The sequence below is a fragment of the Oncorhynchus keta genome, chromosome 18, assembly GCF_023373465.1.
Source record: "Oncorhynchus keta strain PuntledgeMale-10-30-2019 chromosome 18, Oket_V2, whole genome shotgun sequence".
Lineage (NCBI taxonomy): Eukaryota > Metazoa > Chordata > Actinopteri > Salmoniformes > Salmonidae > Oncorhynchus > Oncorhynchus keta.
The window spans coordinates 28,647,206-28,666,006 of NC_068438.1; the positions used below are offsets into that span (position 1 = coordinate 28,647,206).

Sequence of the window (18,801 nt, forward strand, 5' to 3'; positions counted from 1 at the left end):
AGTCAGTCTGCTCAGCGCATTGGCAGAAAATGTGCAGACCATGTCTTAATGATACCTCGGTGTCAAAGCGGCTTTTTTGACGAAACATTAATAAAGACAATCTCTTCAGGTCTGTTTGGCCTCCGCCTCCCCCTCTACCTTTCACTTTGTCCTGGTCAACTCCCTGCACAGAATCATCACCAATGTAAGTTTGTACCGTCTCCACTACTACTTCCTACCAAGTTCAGTCGAAGTACATTTGATACGACCGTGCTGTTCTCATTGGCCTTTCCCACAGCAGTGCAATATTAATGATCTTCAATCAATCAATCAAATGTTATTTATATAGCCCTTCGTACATCAGCTGATATCTCAAAGTGCTGTACAGAAACCCAGCCTAAAACCCCAAACAGCAAGCAAATCAGGTGTAGAAGCACGGTGTCTAGGAAAAACTCCCTAGAAAGGCCAAAACCTAGGAAGAAACCGAGAGAGGAACCAGGCAATGTGGGGTGGCCAGTCCTCTTCTGGCTGTGCCGGGTGGAGATTATAACAGAACATGGCCAAGATGTTCAAATGTTCATAAATGACCAGCATGGTCAAATAATAGTAAGGCAGAACAGTTGAAACTGGAGCAGCAGCATGGCCAGGTGGACTGGGGACAGCAAGGAGTCATCATGTCAGGTAGTCCTGGGGCATGGTCCTAGGGCTCAGGTCAGTTGAAACTGGAGCAGCAGCATGGCAAGGTGGACTGGGGACAGCAAGGAGCCATCATGTCAGGTAGTCCTGGGGCATGGTCCTAGGGCTCAGGTCCTCCGAGAGAGAGAGAAGGAGAGAATTAGAGAACGCACACTTAGATTCACACAGGACACCGAATAGGACAGGAGAAGTACTCCAGATATAAAAAACTGACCCTCGCCCCCCGACACAAACTACTGCAGCATAAATACTGGAGGCTATCCTCTTCATCCTTTAGTCTGATCTGGACTGGTGGCCTAAGATTGATGCAGTGTACTGCTACTCTGGAGAGCTGCGACTGATGTTCTCAGACACTCTGAGCCGATTGATGCAAGGCCTTCACACACATTGTAACGGTTTTGACTTGAGGTTATTATTTATAGGGGTGCCAGGTAGGTCGTGCCTACCAGAGAGAACATTGGTTTCTCCTTTTAGTTTGGGTGGGATTGAGTCCCATCTGGTCCGTCAAGTCTACACCAATACAAAGGACTTATGTAAAAGTCAGGATGGAAATAAACTTTTCATAAACCCTTAAAACATTGGGAAGAACTTCAAAACAACTATATTCTTTTGCGTGGGTTGTATTAGCAACAACAATGATTACACACACACATATAATAATATCACAATGAGTTCTGGTTCCTCCAGAAATGTCCTGTACCTCGGGCCTAAAAAGAGTCCAGCCCGGTAAAGGAGTTCAGTGAACTCAAGTGACTTTTGTCACGCAATGTTTGTCCGTTCATTCAGTGTAGCGTAAACCCAGTACTAAACACAATCAATATAACAATAATTTTACCACAGAACTTTAAAGCGTATCAACTCTTACTAAGTCCTCAACTACAACTAACTACATAAATCATCACAGTATACCTCACATCAAAACAAATGAAATACTGTATACAAAAAGGTGGTAGTCAGTCGGTCAGTCAGACAATCCAATCCGCCAATAGATCTCCAGCGGAGAAAGGCCACGAAGAACAGAGGGGTGTAGTCCACGGCCGCAAAGAGTGGATCCGATCCTGGGTAAACTCTCTTAGGCTACAAAACACACGTTTAACGGCAACAAAACAAACGGAATAGAGAAGCTTCGGGAACTGAGGGTTGAACACATCCTCATTCACGTCTCCATCACAACCCCACTTTTGTGCAGCTGATGCTGGCTATTTAATCAGGAATTAAAGGGAAAGCGTCCTATTGGAAGGAGCTGCACTGAGACTGTTCAGAAAAATTCAGGGCCGTCACAACATGCCCCACTAAGCATGACGCCGGTGAGAAAGGGACTACACACACATTCACACTCACTTTCACACCAATCGTTTGAAACACCTTTTGTTTTCCTGTGTAAGCGAACCTCTTAGGAAAAGTATGTATTAGCTACACCTAAATTTACAACTTCTCTCTCTGACAGACTCTGTCATTTAAAGATGAAATGACCACCAGCCTTAAGTTCAAAGAGAACCACAGACCTGGATACACGCAGCTACAAGTGCCTCCTCCTCGCTCTGGTCAAACTCATCCATGCTGACCCCAAACTCATGCTGCACGTAAGTCTGACACCAACCACCACATACAGTTGAAGTCTGAGGTTTACATACACGTAGGTTGGAGTCATTAAAATTAGTTTTTCAACCACTCCACAAATTTCTTGTTAACCAACTATAGTTTTGGCAAGTCGGTTAAGACATCTACTTTGTGCATGACACACGTCATTTTCCAACAATTGTTTACAGACAGATTATTTCACTTATAATTCACTGTATCACAATTTCAGTGGGTCAGAAGTTTACATACACTAAGTTGACAGTGCCTTTAAAGAGCTTGGAAAATTGTGCCTGAAGGTACCACATTCATCTGTACAAACAGTACAAACACCATGGGACCACGCAGCCGTCATACCGCTCAGGAAGGAGACGCGTTCTGTCTCCTTGAGATGAACGTACTTTGGTGCGAAAACTGAAAATCAATCCCAGAACAACAGCAAAGGACCTTGTGAAGATGCTGGAGGAAACCGATGCAAAAGTATCTATATCTACAGTAAAATGAGTCCCATATTGACAGAACATGAAAGGCCACTCAGTAAGGAAGAAGCCACTGCTCCAAAACCGCCATAAAAAAGCCAGATTACGGTTTGCACACGGAGACAAAGATCGTACTTTTGGAGAAATGTCCTATGGTCTGATGAAACAAAAATAGAACTGTTTGGCCATAATGACCGAATAAAGTGGTGATCCTAACTGACCTAAAACAGGGACTTTTTACTATGATTAAATGTCAGGAATTGTGAAAAACTGAGTTTAAATGTACTTGGCTAAGGTGTATGTAAACTTCTGACTTCCACTGTATATACTGAGACAATGTCCCTTGGTTCTGTTTGAATAGTTAATCACCCTCCCTTCCACTTATGTGTGTGGTTCGATTTCCTCTCCGCCCTTGCGTTCACCCATACATGCATGTTTGACATTGTGTGTGTTGTAGAACCCAGGGAAGCAGGCTCAGGAGACGCAGAGCTGATCGCAGGCCTGGTGCAGCTGGTGCTCTTGGTCAGTACATCCCAGCTTTCCCAGGAGGCCATGGAGGTCAGTTCACACTCCTTCTCTCCCTTACTCTCACTCCATCTACTCTGCTTCTTTATTCTTTCTCATTCTGTCCACTTCAGTTCTATTCCCTAGCATTGAATTATCAACTTCAAGTAAGGCATATTTCTCCCTATCTGTCTCTCTCTCCCTGCCCAGGCTCTGCTGGTGCTGCACCTGCCTGAGACTATTGAGCTGTGGAACCCTCAGGCCCCCATTGAAACCTTCTGGGACATCAGGTACAAGGACATGGTTTAGTTCTGGGGGCTTTTCAGTCCAGAGATAATCCATGTAGACAGACACACTGGTCATGGATTAAGTAGTAGTCCCAGTCTTTAGGGGTGTGTGTTGAGATTCCATTGGGCTCCAACACTGGCCTATCCCATTGCAGCTCCCTAGTTCTCTTCCTGATCTGCAAGAAGCTGATTGGTCACCAGATGGTGAACAGTACAGAGGTGTTGAAGTGGCTGAGGGAGATCCTTATCTGCAGGAACAAGTTCCTCCTAAAGAACAAGGTGAGGTCAGGGACTCTAACCTCACATCAGAATAACCATTGAGGGCTAGTTTCCCAGACGCAGATTAAGCCTAGTTCTGAACTAAGAAGCACTTTCAATAGAGAATTTCCATTCAAAATAATGTTTAAGTCTAGGACTAGCTTAGGTCTGGAAAACCGTCCGGAGTGTTTTGCAGTTATACAAGTCAAATACACGTGTTGGACATGTCTAAATGTGTGTTGGACGTGTCTAACTCCCTCTGCTCGCCCAGGAGTGTGCCACGCAGGGCAGTGGAATCCCCATCTGCAGACAGGCCCAGACCAAACTGGAGGTGTGTCTATACATGTTTCTGTGGAGCCCTGACACCGAGGCCGTGCTGGTGGCCATGTCCTGCTTCAGACACCTGTGTGAGGAGGCTGACATCCACTGTTCCGCTAACGAGGTGCTCGTCCAGATCATCCTGCCCAACTACGCCACCTTCACAGAGTTCGCCTCCGTCAGCAACATAATGGCCACCGGTCAGTAAAAACACTATGTTTTGAACACCACTATAACATGCTCTGAGAGTCACTAAAAAGACCAACGGTTTCAGACAGTGACTCCGCTACTTGTTTCTCTGTTTGGTAGGACGTTTCACCCTGCAGAAGAGAGTGATGGCCTTGTTGAGAAGGATAGAGCACCCCACTGCAGGAAATACTGAGTTGTGAAAGAATAAAGAAGCATAAAATACAGTTTATCCTTGCTTACATCCTTCCAGTATTAGTGACTTGTCCCTTCTTGTTTCCATGTCTCACCCCAGGCATGGGAGGACACGCATGCAAAATGGGAGCAGGACACCAAACAGATTCTGAACTTTCCCAAAAACAAGGTGGAGGATGGTCAGGTAAGAGCACTTACATTTTAGGATTTGGGTGTGTTTCACTGTTAATAAAAAATAATAATATAGGGACCATTGCTCCAAACTCTACCCCATTTGTCTCCCCCTGCAGGAGTGGATCAACATGACAGGCTTCCTGTGTGCTCTGGGTGGGGTGTGTCTGTCCCAGCGCAGCAAGCCCTGTGGCCCCACCACCTACAGCCCCCCCCCCATGGGCCCCATGAGCGAACGCAAGTACTCTATGGTCTCTGTGGGCGTCTGTGAGGTCTCTGCAGCTGGAGCCTCAGCCACCTGCTCCTCCTCTTCCTCCACTGAAACCCCCTGGGCAGGTTCCCGGACCGCCCTGGTCCTGCTGGTCCTGCTGGTATGTGGTCATGAGAGGGTGGGTCTACACGTCCGCACCAACATCAAGGAGCTGCTGGGGCTGGAGCTCAGCCCGGTCCTGTACCACATGCTCTTCAACAAGCTAAGGAACAGCATCGGAAGCTTCTTCGACACACAGGCAACACGTTGTCTTAGGCAACACGTTGCATGCCATCCAGATGAAAACCAAGCTGTGCCAGCTGGTGGAGGTGATGATGGAGAGACGAGACGACCTGTCCTTCTGCCAGGAGATGAAGTTCAGGTGAGCGACAGAGACGGCACTCCCTCCTGGACAGACCTAAACTCTAGCTTAACGCTAGCCAAACTAGCTAAATGCTACTTAAAGCTTCAGTCAGCAGTTCAAACAATTTAAAAAAGTTGGATTGGTCTGGAGAAATATTACCACTCCCAAATTCACAGACAGAGCTATAGAATGACCATACCTGATATAAAAATGATAGTTTTAACAATGCGTTGAGGCTATGTAGTGTTTTGTTTACATTTACTTAGTTTATAAACGTTGGAGTAAAAGAAGTGTATATTTTGAGTTCTGATGGGGTACGACAGCTCATGAGACATTTATATTCTTCAAGAATCAATCATTTTTGTTAATTCAACCCCTCACCACATCTGCCAGGAACAAGCTGGTGGAGTACCTGACAGACTGGGTGATGGGCACCTCCAACCAGGCTGCTGATGACGATATCAAGTGTCTGACCAGAGACCTGGACCAAGCCAGTATGGAGGCGGCGGTGTCTCTGTTAGCTGGCCTGCCTCTTCAGCCAGAGGAGGGAGACGGGGTGGAGCTGATGGAGTTCAAGTCCCAGCTCTTCCTCAAGTAACTACAACATGCTTTACTCATATACCTTTTATTTAACTAGTCAGTTAAGAACAAATTCTTATTTTCAATGACGGCCTAGGAACAGTGGGTTAACTGCCTGTTCAGGGGCAGAACGACAGATTTGTACCTTGTCAGCTCGGGATTCGAACTTGCAACCTTTAAGTTACTAGTCCAACTCTCTAACCACTAGGCTACCCTGCCGCCCCATATACACTCTTATACCTTTTAGTCATGTAGCTGACGTGCTTATCCAGAGAGACTTAGTTATCTGTTGCTGCTCTTCAGCTTTCTGTTTACTGTGCATGCTGTAACATTTCCACACGCAAAATAAACTGTGTTTTCTGTATAGAAGTAAAGGAATACATTAACTTAAATGTGCACATGATTTTAATTCAAACTGCCTGTTAAGTGTTCTGAACCCTGCTTTACCCCCTGTACCCAGGTACTTTACCCTGTTCATGAACCTGCTGAATGACTGCAGTGAGGTGGAGGATGATGGCTAGCCGGTGGTTGGGAGGAAGAGGGGCATGTCTCGACGCCTGGCCTCCTCAGACACTGTACTGTCCTGGCCATGTCCAACCTCAACGCCAACGTGGACAGCGGACTCATGCACTCTATCGGTGATCTACTGTAGCAGTAGTATTTCTCTGCCTTTTTATAGTGCCAGGAAAGCTATAATGTTAGTCCTTCCATCTACCAAGGACCATAGCTTCCAAAATGAACAATCAAACCTCAAATATAATGTCCCTGTATCCTTTGCCACCCTTAATCTTTCTCTTGTGCCCCCTGTGTCGCTCTGTCTCTCTATCCGTCTCTCTCCTCCCCCCACCATCCACCCTTCTCCAGGTTTGGGCTACCATAAGGACCTGCAGACACGGGCCACCTTCATGGAGGTTCTGACTAAGATCCAGACATGTTAGTGCAAGGCTGGAGCAAACGCCTGCATGTCCTGTCGCTTTCCAGGAAAAGGGTTTGCCACCCCTGTGCAAGTATGAGAATTTGAGGCAGTAGTTGTTGAAACATAGTGTGTCCTCCTGTGTCTTCTTCAGGACGAGCTGGCCGGTGTGTTGGTGACACTGTTTGACTCTCGCCACCTGCTGTATCAGCTGCTGTGGAATATGTTCTCCAAGGAGGTAGAGCTGGCTGACTCCATGCAGACTCTCTTCAGAGGCAACAGTCTGGCCAGTAAAATCATGACCTTCTGTTTCAAGGTAAAACCACATTTCTCTCCCATACAGACAATTTTAAATGGTATAAGCACTCGCACCAAGCCTGCAATTTTAAAGGCATTTTAATGTTGAAATTCTTTGTGTTAGGTTTACGGGGCGGCGTACCTACAGAAGCTCCTGGAGCCTCTACTTAACAGTGGCACAACATCAGCTTTGAGGTGGACACAACCAGGTCGGAACATTAACCGGAAGCATTCCACCAGTTAGACTGTGGGAGCCTGGTGTGGTGGTAAAGGATAGCATGTCGATTTGAGCAATTTTGGGGGGTAACCTTTTTAAATGGAAGTTACCCAGGCAATCCTGACTTTTTTTAAAGTATTTTTTTAAATTGAATATCTGAAACATACAATATACTTTCAGAGCGACACACAGAAGCCTCCATGGTCAAATCCCTCCTCAAGGGCACGTTGACAGATCTCCCACCAGGCCAAAAAATGTGAAGCCCAACCCCCCCAAGGTTCCCCAATAGCTGTCCCTCAACCATTTGATACCCTTCCCACAGACCCCCTCCCCCCCAAGAAAAACAAAAATACAATTAATTCCATTCCCCACCCCCAAGAAACCCCCAAAGCACCAACAACCAAGAGAATGAACTAAAGAGAAAAAAGAAAGTTGAGTGCTTTTATACAATATAATTCAGAAGTTTACATACACCTTAGCCAAATACATTTAAACTCAGTTTTCACAATTCCTGACATTTAATCCGAGTAAAAGTTCCCTGACTTAGGTTAGGATCACCACTTTATTTTAAGAATGTGAAATGTCAGAATAATACTAGAGTGATTTATTTCAGCTTTTATTTATTTATTCACATTCCCAGTGGGTCAGAAGTTTACATACACTCAACTAGTATTCCTCCATGCAGATCTCCTCTAGAGCAGTGATGTTTTGGGGCTGTTGCTGGGCAACACGGACTTTCAACTCCCTCCAAAGATTTTCTATGGGGTTGAGATCTGGAGACTGGCTCGGCCACTCCAGGACCTTAAAATGCTTCTTACGAAGCCACTCCTTCGTTGACCGGGCGGTGTGTTTGGGATCATTGTCATGCTGAAAGACCCAGCCACGTTTCATCTTCAATGCCCTTGCTGATGGAGGTTTTCACTCAAAATCTCACGATCCATGGACCCATTCATTCTTTCCTTTACACGGATCAGTCGTCCTGGTCCCTTTGCAGAAAAACAGCCCCAAAGCATGATGTTTCCACCGCCATGCTTCACAGTAGGTATGGTGTGCTTTGGATGCAACTCTGTATTCTTTCTCCTCCAAACACGACGAGTTGAGTTTTTACCAAAAAGTTCTATTTTGGTTTCATCTGACCATATGACATTCTCCCAATCTTCTTCTGGATCATCCAAATGCTCTCTAGCAAACTTTAGATGGGCCTGGACATGTACTGGCTTAAGCAGGGGGACACGTCTGGCACTGCAGGATTTGAGTTGCTGGCGGCGTAGTGTGTTACTGATGGTCCCAGCTCTCTGCAGGTCATTCACTAGGCCCCCTGTGTGGTTCTGGGATTTTGTGATCATTTTGACCCCACGGGGTGAGATCTTGCGTGGAGCCCCAGATTGAGGGAGATTATCAGTGGTCTTGTATGTCTTCCATTTCCTAATAATTGCTCCCACAGTTGATTTCTTCAAACCAATCTGCTTACCTATTGCAGATTCAGTCTTCCCAGCCTCGTGCAGGTCTACAATTTTGTTTCTGGTGTCCTTTGACAGCTCTTTGGTCTTGGCCATAGTGGAGTTTGGAGTGTGACTGTTTGAGGTTGTGGACAGGTGTCTTTTATACTTATAACAAGTTCAAACAGGTGCCATTACAGGTAACGAGTGGAGGACAGAGGAGCCTCTTAAAGAAGAAGTTACAGGTCTGTGAGAGCCAGAAACCTTGCTTGTTTGTAGGTGACCAAATACTTATTTTCCACCATAATTTGCAAATAAATTCATTAAAAACCTACAATGTGATTTTCAGGATTTTTTTCTCTAGTTTTGTCTGTCATAGTTGAAGTGTACCCATGATAAAATGATGGGGGGCTGTAATTTAAGTGGGAGAACTTGCACAATTGGTGGCTGACTAAATACTTTTTGCCCCACTGTAGATAGGCACTTTTTTTTGTCTAGTTAGTGTCCCAGATATAACACCCAAAAAAATTGCTCATGATTTAAAAAACAAATCGTCAGGAGTAGGCAGCGCCATAAGTGAGTAAACTGAGATATGTCGAAGGAGTTGAACAGTTTTTTTCTTCATAAATAGACAGTTATTTACCTCTCCATGGTTGCAGGATCTTGTCTATTTTTTTTCTATAGAAATTCATTGCGGAGAGCTAATTTATATCTTTTGTGATACGAATACGAAGTATGTCTACTTCACTGTCGGACCATTTTATAGGTAAACTGCAGGGTAATGTAAGAGTTGTATTTTTAAAGATCCAATACGTAATAATGTACATTTATCATAGTTAGGTTTTAGTCCAGAAAAGTTATCTAGATCTTCAATGAGACATTGCAGGGATCTAGCTTGCGGACTTGATATAAAACTTGAGTCATCGCCATACATGGACACCTTTTGTTTTAAGCCTTTGTTTTAAGCCTTGGATTTCTAATCCTCTGTTGTTATTGGATCTGATTTTAATAGCTAGCATTTCGATGGCCATAACGAATAGATATGTTGACAGTGGACTCCCTTGTTTAACTCCTCTTGACAATTCAAAAGTCTGAGAGTAGCCGTTATTTACTATTTTACACCTGGGGTTGCTATACATTTCTTTTACCCATTTTATAGGAGAATTGTCTCAATTTAATTGCATTTCGCTAGTATGTTTGCATTACAACATTTAAGTGCAAGGGGCCTCCAGTTTTTTAGGTATACTGGGTCTTTATATTTGCCATCTGGGACTTGTTTTAATAATATAGAAATCAGACCTTCCTGCTGAGTACCTAACAGACTACCATTTCTATAGGAGTAGTTAAAACAATGGCGCTTTTAGTATCTCAAAAACGGTTTGACATACCTCTACCGGTATGCTATCAAGCCCTGGGGTTTTTCCAGACTGAAAGGATTTAAAAGCCTCAAAGTTATTCCTCTGTAATTTGGCCTTTGGACTGATCTGATTTGTTAATTTTCAATTTTTTATATTATTTGTAAAGAATTCCTTACCGTAATCTTCATTCAGTGGGAGAAGATGAGACGGAAAAGAGAACGTCTGCCTAAAATAATTAGCTTCCTCTTTTGAAATATTATTCTGAGAATCATAGATGACTCCCGTCTTCAGTAACGAGTTTCTGCAAAAAAAAAAAAAAAACTGTACTGTTAGTTCATTGATTTCCCTTGTTAGTCTTGTCTCTAGCCAGAAACTTCTTTTTCATTATTGATGAATAATGAATTGAATGACCTCAGAAGGTACATTTTAAAGGTATCTGAAACAATAAGGGGATTTGCTGAAAATTCAGTTGTAAATTATTTTGTCTCAGTTAAATAGTTGTCCTCCAGTAAACTTTGATTAAATTTCCAATATCCCGTCTACGTGGAAAATCTATAAGAGTTATGTGAACGCCAATTAGATGATCCGATCGCATTCCGTCTCCTATTTAAAACGTTTTATGCACGAGAGAAAGATACAAAGTAGTCAAGACGACTAGCTTGATGAACTCTCCTCCATGTATATCTCACTAGGTCAGGGTTTTTTAGTCTCCAAATAGCCACTATTTCTAATGTGTCCATAATATTTGTGATTTCCTTAAGGCACATATGTCAGAGTCAAGGCCCGCGGGCCACATCCGGCCCGCGAGAAGGTTTTTTACGGCCCCTGGGATGATCTTGATTTATTATTAGAACCGGCCCGCAGACCGCAGCAAGCCGGCAGCCCGCAGATCTTTTACACGCACCAATACTACATTTCCCACAATGCAACGGTGACGCACCGAGCAGTAGGCTGCTTCATTTCAATATTTATTGGCACAGCAGTTGTCAGCATCACAGTAAAATTAACTTTCAGATACCCATCAAAAATGGCAAAACGGAAGGTGGACACTGAGAACCGGGGTTTCAAACAAGGTGGGAGTCGGAGTATTTGTTCACGGAGGTAGCTGGAAAACCTGTGTGTCTTCTGTGTGGAGAAAGTGTGGCGGTACTGAAAGAGTATAATCTGAGACGACATTATGAAACGAAACACGCGGACAAAAACAAGAATATGGACATGGAACAAAGGCTACAAAAGGCAGAGGAATTAAAACGAGGCCTCAAATCTCGACAGGCTCTGTTCAAAAAAGCCAAATCACAAGGCCAGGCTGCTGTCAAGGCCAGTTTTATTTTGGCAGAAGAGATCGCTAAATCAGCCCGGCCATTTACGGAGGGGATTTCATCAAAAACTGCATGATTAAAGTTTGTGACGAAGTTTGCCCAGAAAAAAGGCAACTCTTTTTAAATGTGAGTCTGAGCAGAAACACCATTGCCGAGAGAGTAGACCAGTTGTCCATCAATCTAAAAGAGCAGCTTGTGAAAAAGGGAAAAGATTTCATTGCATATTCCTTGGCTGTGGATGAGAGCACCGACATTTCTGACATTGCCCAGTTGTCAATTTTCATCCGCGGAGTGGACTCCAGCCTAAGCGTGACAGAGGAGTTTTTGGCTTTACGTCCTATGCATGGCACAACTACGGGGCATGATTTGTATGAAGAGGTGTCAAGATGTGTAAATGAGATGGAGCTGCCTTGGGAAAAACTCGTGGGTTTGACAACCGACGGAGCACCTGCGATGTGTGGACACAGGAGCGGACTGGTGGCGAAGATACGGGAAAAGATGCAAGAGGAAAACGCGACAGGTGAGCTGACAGCTTATCATTGTATCATACACCAGGAAGCGTTGTGCGGTAAAGCCTTGAAAATGGAGCATGTAATGAGCATCATCACGCGCACAGTTAACTTTATCAGAGCCAAAGGTTTGAATCACCGCCAGTTCAAGGCATTTCTGACGGAGTTAGAAACGGAGCATGGTGATTTGCCTTATCACACAGAGGTGCGATGGCTAAGCCAGGGAAAGGTGCTTCAAAGATGTTTCGAGCTTCGTGAGGAGATTTGTCTGTTCTTGGACAGCAAAGGGAAAGACACAACACAACTCCGAGACGAAATGTTTCTGTGTGAAATGGCTTTTCTGTGTGACATTACGAGTCATCTGAATGCAATGAACTTGCAGCTGCAGGGTCGGGATCGTGTCATCTCTGATATGTACAGTACAGTGAAGGCATTTAAAACCAAACTGACTCTGTGGGAGACGCAGATGTGGAAAGAAAATTTGAGCCACTTTCCCAGCTGCCAGACCATGAAAGAGAAGCTCTCTACCAGTGCGTTCCCGAGCGCACAGTTGGCTGATAAAATAGGTATGCTTGCCGCTGACTTTCGACGCCGATTTGCTGACTTTGAAGCACAAAAAAGCAGGTTGGAACTGCTCGGTAACCCATTTGCTGTTGACGTGGAAAGCTCACCACCAAACCTCCAAATGGAGTTGATTGACCTCCAATGCAATGATGCACTGAGGGCAAAATATGCGGCAGTGGGTGCTGCGGAGTTCGCCCGTTTCCTCCCCGACACAATGCCCCAGCTGCGCATCCAGGCTGCTCAAACGTTGTCTATGTTTGGCAGCACATACCTGTGTGAACAACTGTTTTCTTTGATGAACTTGAACAAAACATCACACAGAAGTCGACTTACTGCTGAACACCTCCACTCAATTCTGAGGATTTCCTCAGCTCAGAGCCTTACCCCGAACATTGATGAACTTGTGGAAAAGATGGGACACCACCAAGTATCACCCTCAACCTCAAACAAGTGAACATTACTGTGCAATCACATATTTAGAGTTTTTACTCAGTTCAAGTTTAAAAGTTAAAGTTTAATATTTGTTTTCACTGCATGTTACTTCTCCTTAAACAAAGTGTTGTTTTTGATTAATAGATTTTTGCACTTTATTTTATTGTATTTCAATCCAATTATATTTTAAAAATATTTCAGTTGAGTGGATGATAGAAAATTGCTATTATTGTTTTTTTCTTTGAAGTAAATTTAGCCCACTTTTGCTAAAATAGAAAATATAGGCTACTGATGGTGCCTTGAATACCGGTTTCTTTCATTTAATGTTCATGTTATGGGGATTTTTATATAAAGGAAATTTGTCTTTTGTGTCTGTTGAAAATTAAAGATTACTGACAGAGCCATAAGAAAATATTGCTTTATTTATCTGATCATATTGGAATATATTTGTTAGGTTTTCAGTAGGTTCAATTAGGTTCACTAGACTATATGCGTCATTTAAAAATTTTCAATGAACATTCGAACAGTCCGGCCCCTCGGCTTGTAGCTAATTTTTTATTTGGCCCTCCGTCCATTTGACTTTGACACCCCTGCCTTAAGGGCACGGTGATGATAGTTTGTAGAGCGATTACCTTTACGGTCCATTGAGGTACTTAACACTTTGTTAAAATCTCTTACCACAATGATTGACTTTATTTCAATCGTGAATGACAGTTGTCGGACTTTCCCCTTCCTCTCTCTCTCTTCCCCGTCTCTTTTTGTCCTCTCCACCCCCCTCTTTGTAGACTAGAACATGCAGAGAACCTTGACGAGAACCAGTGGAACCTTCTTCAGATTACAGACCGGTTCTTCCTGTCCATTAATCACGGTACTCCATTCTGCTTGTTTGTTTTATCTGTCGGGCCCGTTGCCTAGTCAATGCCATTTTACCTGCTGTTGTTATGCTAGCTGATTAGCTGTTGTCTCACCCACTGTGTTACTGTATGCCTCGCTGTATGTCTCTCTCAAATGTCAATATGCCTTGTATACTGTTGCTCAGGTTAGTTATCATTGTTTTAGTTCACTATGGAGCCCCTAGTCCCACTCCTCATACCCCTGATACCTCCTTTGTCCCACCTCCCACATATGCGGTGACCTCACCCATTACAACCAGCATGTCCAGAGATAAAACCTCTCTCATCATCACCCAGTGCCTGGGCTTACCTCCGCCATACCCGCACCCCACCATACCCCTGTCTGCGCATTATGCCCTGAATATATTCTACCATGCCCAGAAACCTGCTCCTCTTATTCTCTGTCCCCAACGCTCTAGGCGACCAGTTTTGATAGCCCTTAGCCGCACCCTCATACTACTCCTTCTCTGTTCCGCGGGTGACGTGGAGGTAAACCCAGGCCCTGCATGTCCCCAGGCACCCTCATTTGTTGACTTCTGTGATCGAAAAAGCCTTGGTTTCATGCATGTCAACATCAGAAGCCTCCTCCCTAAGTTTGTTTTACTCACTGCTTTAGCACACTCTGCTAACCCTGATGTCCTTGCCGTGTCTGAATCCTGGCTCAGGAAGGCCACCAAAAATTCAGAGATTTCCATACCCAACTATAACATCTTCCGTCAAGATAGAACTGCTAAAGGGGGAGGAGTTGCAGTCTACTGCAGAGAGCCTGCAAAGTAATGTCATACTTTCCAGGTCCATACCCAAACAGTTCAAACTACTAATTCTGAAAATTACTCTCTCCAGAAATAAGTCTCTCACTGTTGCTGCCTGCTACCGACCCCCCTCAGCTCCCAGCTGTGCCCTGGACACCATTTGTGAATTGATTGCCCCCCATCTAGCTTCAGAGTTTGTTCTGTTAGGTGACCTAAACTGGGATATGCTTAACACCCCGGCAGTCCTACAATCTAAGCTAGATGCCCTCAATCTCACACAAATCATCAAGGAACCCACCAGGTACAACCCTAACTCTGTAGGCAAGGGCACCCTCATAGACGTCATCCTGACCAACTGGCCCTCCAAATACACCTCCGCTGTCTTCAACCAGGATCTCAGCGACCACTGCCTCATTGCCTGTATCCGCTACGGTGCCGCAGTCAAACGACCACCCTCATCACTGTCAAACGCTCCCTAAAACACTTCTGTGAGCAGGCCTTTCTAATCGACCTGGCCCGGGTATCCTGGAAGGACATTGACCTCATCCCGTCAGTTGAGGATGCCTGGTCATTCTTTAAGAGTAACTTCCTCACCATTTTAGATAAGCATGCTCCGTTCAAAAAATGCAGAACTAAGAACAGATACAGCCCTTGGTTCACTCCAGACCTGACTGCCCTCGACCAGCACAAAAACATCCTGTGGCGGACTGCAATGGCATCGAACAGTCCCCGCGATATGCAACTGTTCAGGGAAGTCAGGAACCAATACACGCAGTCAGTCAGGAAAGGCCAGCTTCTTCAGGCAGAAGTTTGCATCCTGTAGCTCCAACTCCAAAAGTTCTGGGACACTGAAGTCCATGGAGAACAAGAGCACCTCCTCCCAGCTGCCCACTGCACTGAGGCTAGGGAACACGGTCACCACCGACAAATCCATGATTATCGAAAACTTCAAGCATTTCTCAACGGCTGGCCATGCCTTCCGCCTGGCTACTCCTACCTCGGCCAACAGCTCCGGCCCCCGCAGCTCCTCGCCCAAGCCTCTCCAGGTTCTCCTTTACCCAAATCCAGATAGCAGATGTTCTGAAAGAGCTGCAAAACCTGGACCCGTATAAATCAGCTGGGCTTGACAATCTGGACCCTCTATTTCTGAAACTATCCGCCATTGTCGCAACCCCTATTACCAGCCTGTTCAACCTCTCTTTCATATCGTCTGAGATCCCCAAGGATTGGAAAGCTGCCGCAGTCATCCCCCCTCTTCAAAGGGGAGACACCCTGGACCCAAACTGTTACAGACCTATATCCATCCTGCCCTGCCTAAGGTCTTCGAAAGCCAAGTCAACAAACGGGTCACTGACCATCTCGAATCCCACCGTACCTTCTCCGCTATGCAATCTGGTTTCCGAGCCGGTCACGGGTGCACCTCAGCCACACTCAAGGTACTAAACGACATCATAACCGCCATCGATAAAAGACAGTACTGTGCAGCCGTCTTCATCGACCTTGCCAAGGCTTTCGACTCTGTCAATCACCATATTCTTATCGGCAGACTTAGTAGCCTCGGTTTTTCGGATGACTGCCTTGCCTGGTTCACCAATTACTTTGCAGACAGAGTTCAGTGTGTCAAATCGGAGGGCATGTTGTCCGGTCCTCTGGCAGTCTCTATGGGGGTGCCACAGGGTTCAATTCTCGGGCCGACTCTTATCTCTGTATATATCAATGATGTTGCTCTTGCTGCGGGCGATTCCCTGATCCACCTCTACGCAGACGACACCATTGTATACACTTTCGGCCCGTCATTGGACACTGTGCTATCTAACCTCCAATCGAGCTTCAATGCCATACAACACTCCTTCCGTGGCCTCCAACTGCTCTTAAACGCTAGTAAAACCAAATGCATGCTTTTCAACCGATCGCTGCCTGCACCCGCATGCCCGACTAGCATCACCACACTGGATGGTTCCGACCTTGAATATGTGGACACCTATAAGTACCTAGGTGTCTGGCTAGACTGCAAACTCTCCTTCCAGACCCATATCAAACATCTCCAATCGAAAATCAAATCAAGAATCTGCTTTCTATTCCGCAACAAAGCCTCCTTCACTCACGCTGCCAAGCTTACCCTAGTAAAACTGACTATCCTACCGATCCTCGACTTCGGCGACGTCATCTACAAAATTGCTTCCAACACTCTACTCAGCAAACTGGATGCAGTTTATCACAGTGCCATCCGTTTTGTCAGTAAAGCACCTTATACTACCCACCACTGCGACTTGTATGCTCTAGTCGGCTGGCCCTCGCTACATATTCGTCGCCAGACCCACTGGCTCCAGGTCATCTACAAGGCCATGCTAGGCAAAGCTCCGCCTTATCTCAGCTCACTGGTCACGATGGCAACACCCATCCATAGCACGCGCTCCAGCAGGTGTATCTCATTGATCATCCCTAAAGCCAACACCTCATTTGGCCGCCTTTCGTTCCAGTAGTCTGCTGCCTGTGACTGCAACAAATTGCGAAAATCGCTGAAGTTGGAGACTTTTATCTCCTACACCAACTTCAAACATCAGCTAGCTGAGCAGCTAACCGATCGCTGCAGCTGTACATAATCTATTGGTAAATAGCACACCCATTTTCACCTACCTCATCCCCACAGTTTTTATTTATTTACTTTTCTGCTCTTTTGCACACCAATATCTTTACCTGTACATGACCATCTGATCATTTATCACTCCAGTGTTAATCTGAAATATTGTAATTATTCGCCTACCTCCTCATGCCTTTTGCACACATTGTATATAGACTCCCTTTTTTCTCTGTGTTACTGACTTGTTAATTGTTTACTCCATGTGTAACTCTGTTGTCTGTTCACACTGCTATGCTTTATCTTGGCCAGGTCGCAGTTGCAAATGAGAACCTGTTCTCAACTAGCCTACCTGGTTAAATAAAGGTGAAATAAAATTAAAAAAATAAAATTCCTGGCCATTATCAACTCCTCCAGCGAGTTCCCGCCACAGCTACGCAGTGTGTGTCACTGTCTCTACCAAGTAGGTTCATTCCGCACCTCTGGCCTAATGCTGCTCTCTGGGTGGGTGGAGTGTGTTACTGTCGCCTACACTCTCACAAGCCACTGGCTTTCTTCCATACTGTGCTAATTACATTTACATTTAAGTCATTTAGCAGACGCTCTTATCCAGAGCGACTTACAAATTGGTGCATTCACCTTATGACATCCAGTGGAACAGCCACTTTACAATAGTGCATCTAAATCTTTTGGGGTGGGGGGGGGGTGTGAGAAGGATTACTTTATCCTATCCTAGGTATTCCTTAAAGAGGTGGGGTTTCAGGTGTCTCCGGAAGGTGGTGATTGACTCCGCTGTCCTGGCGTCGTGAGGGAGTTTGTTCCACCATTGGGGGGCCAGAGCAGCGAACAGTTTTGACTGGGCTGAGCGGGAACTGTACTTCCTCAGTGGTAGGGAGGCGAGCAGGCCAGAGGTGGATGAACGCAGTGCCCTTGTTTGGGTGTAGGGCCTGATCAGAGCCTGGAGGTACTGAGGTGCCGTTCCCCTCACAGCTCCGTAGGCAAGCACCATGGTCTTGTAGCGGATGCGAGCTTCAACTGGAAGCCAGTGGAGAGAGCGGAGGAGCGGGGTGACGTGAGAGAACTTGGGAAGGTTGAACACCAGACGGGCTGCGGCGTTCTGGATGAGTTGTAGGGGTTTATTGGCACAGGCAGGGAGCCCAGCCAACAGCGAGTTACAGTAAGCCTGGATTAGGACCTGCGCCGCTTCCTGTGTGAGGCAGGGTCACTCTGCGGATGTTGTAGAGCATGAACCTACAGGAACGGGCCACCGCCTTGATGTTAGTTGAGAACGACAGGGTGTTGTCCAGGATCACGCCAAGGTTCTTAGCGCTCTGGGAGGAGGACACAATGGAGTTGTCAACCGTGATGGCGAGATCATGGAACGGGCAGTCCTTCCCGGGAGGAAGAGCAGCTCCGTCTTGCCGAGGTTCAGCTTGAGGTGGTGATCCGTCATCCACACTGATATGTCTGCCAGACATGCAGAGATGCGATTCGCCACCTGGTCATCAGAAGGGGGAAAGGAGAAGATTAATTGTGTGTCGTCTGCATAGCAATGATAGGAGAGACCATGTGAGGTTATGACAGAGCCAAGTGACTTGGTGTATAGCGAGAATAGGAGAGGGCCTAGAACAGAGCCCTGGGGGACACCAGTGGTGAGAGCGCGTGGTGAGGAGACGGCACTAGGTC

General features: G+C 45.6%; 3 protein-coding genes across 14 annotated transcripts in view; all 3 read left to right on the top strand.

Annotated features, from left to right (window-relative positions):
• Positions 1–4,974, top strand: part of LOC127908721 (neurofibromin-like) — a 72,376-nt gene extending 67,402 nt beyond the window's left edge. For 5 of the 7 annotated variants that reach the window (XM_052467868.1, XM_052467867.1, XM_052467870.1 and 2 more), the window contains exons 5-6: positions 110–184; positions 953–2,115. In XM_052467868.1, the coding sequence (XP_052323828.1) occupies positions 110–184; positions 953–1,249 (372 nt within the window). In that variant the 3' untranslated portion in view covers positions 1,250–2,115. The other 2 variants (XM_052467864.1, XM_052467865.1) reach the window with 2 other exon arrangements.
• LOC127908704 (uncharacterized) overlaps positions 1–18,801 on the top strand; it is a 47,681-nt gene that overhangs the window by 23,861 nt on the left and 5,019 nt on the right. The gene's annotated exons all lie outside the window — the stretch shown is intronic.
• The window catches only part of LOC127908708 (serine-rich adhesin for platelets-like), a 48,417-nt gene continuing 36,019 nt past the window's right edge, over positions 6,404–18,801 (top strand). Inside the window, exons 1-2 of the mRNA XM_052467827.1 lie at positions 6,404–6,482; positions 6,709–7,073. The gene's annotated coding sequence lies outside the window, so the exon portion shown is untranslated. The remainder of the gene's footprint in view (positions 6,483–6,708; positions 7,074–18,801) is intronic.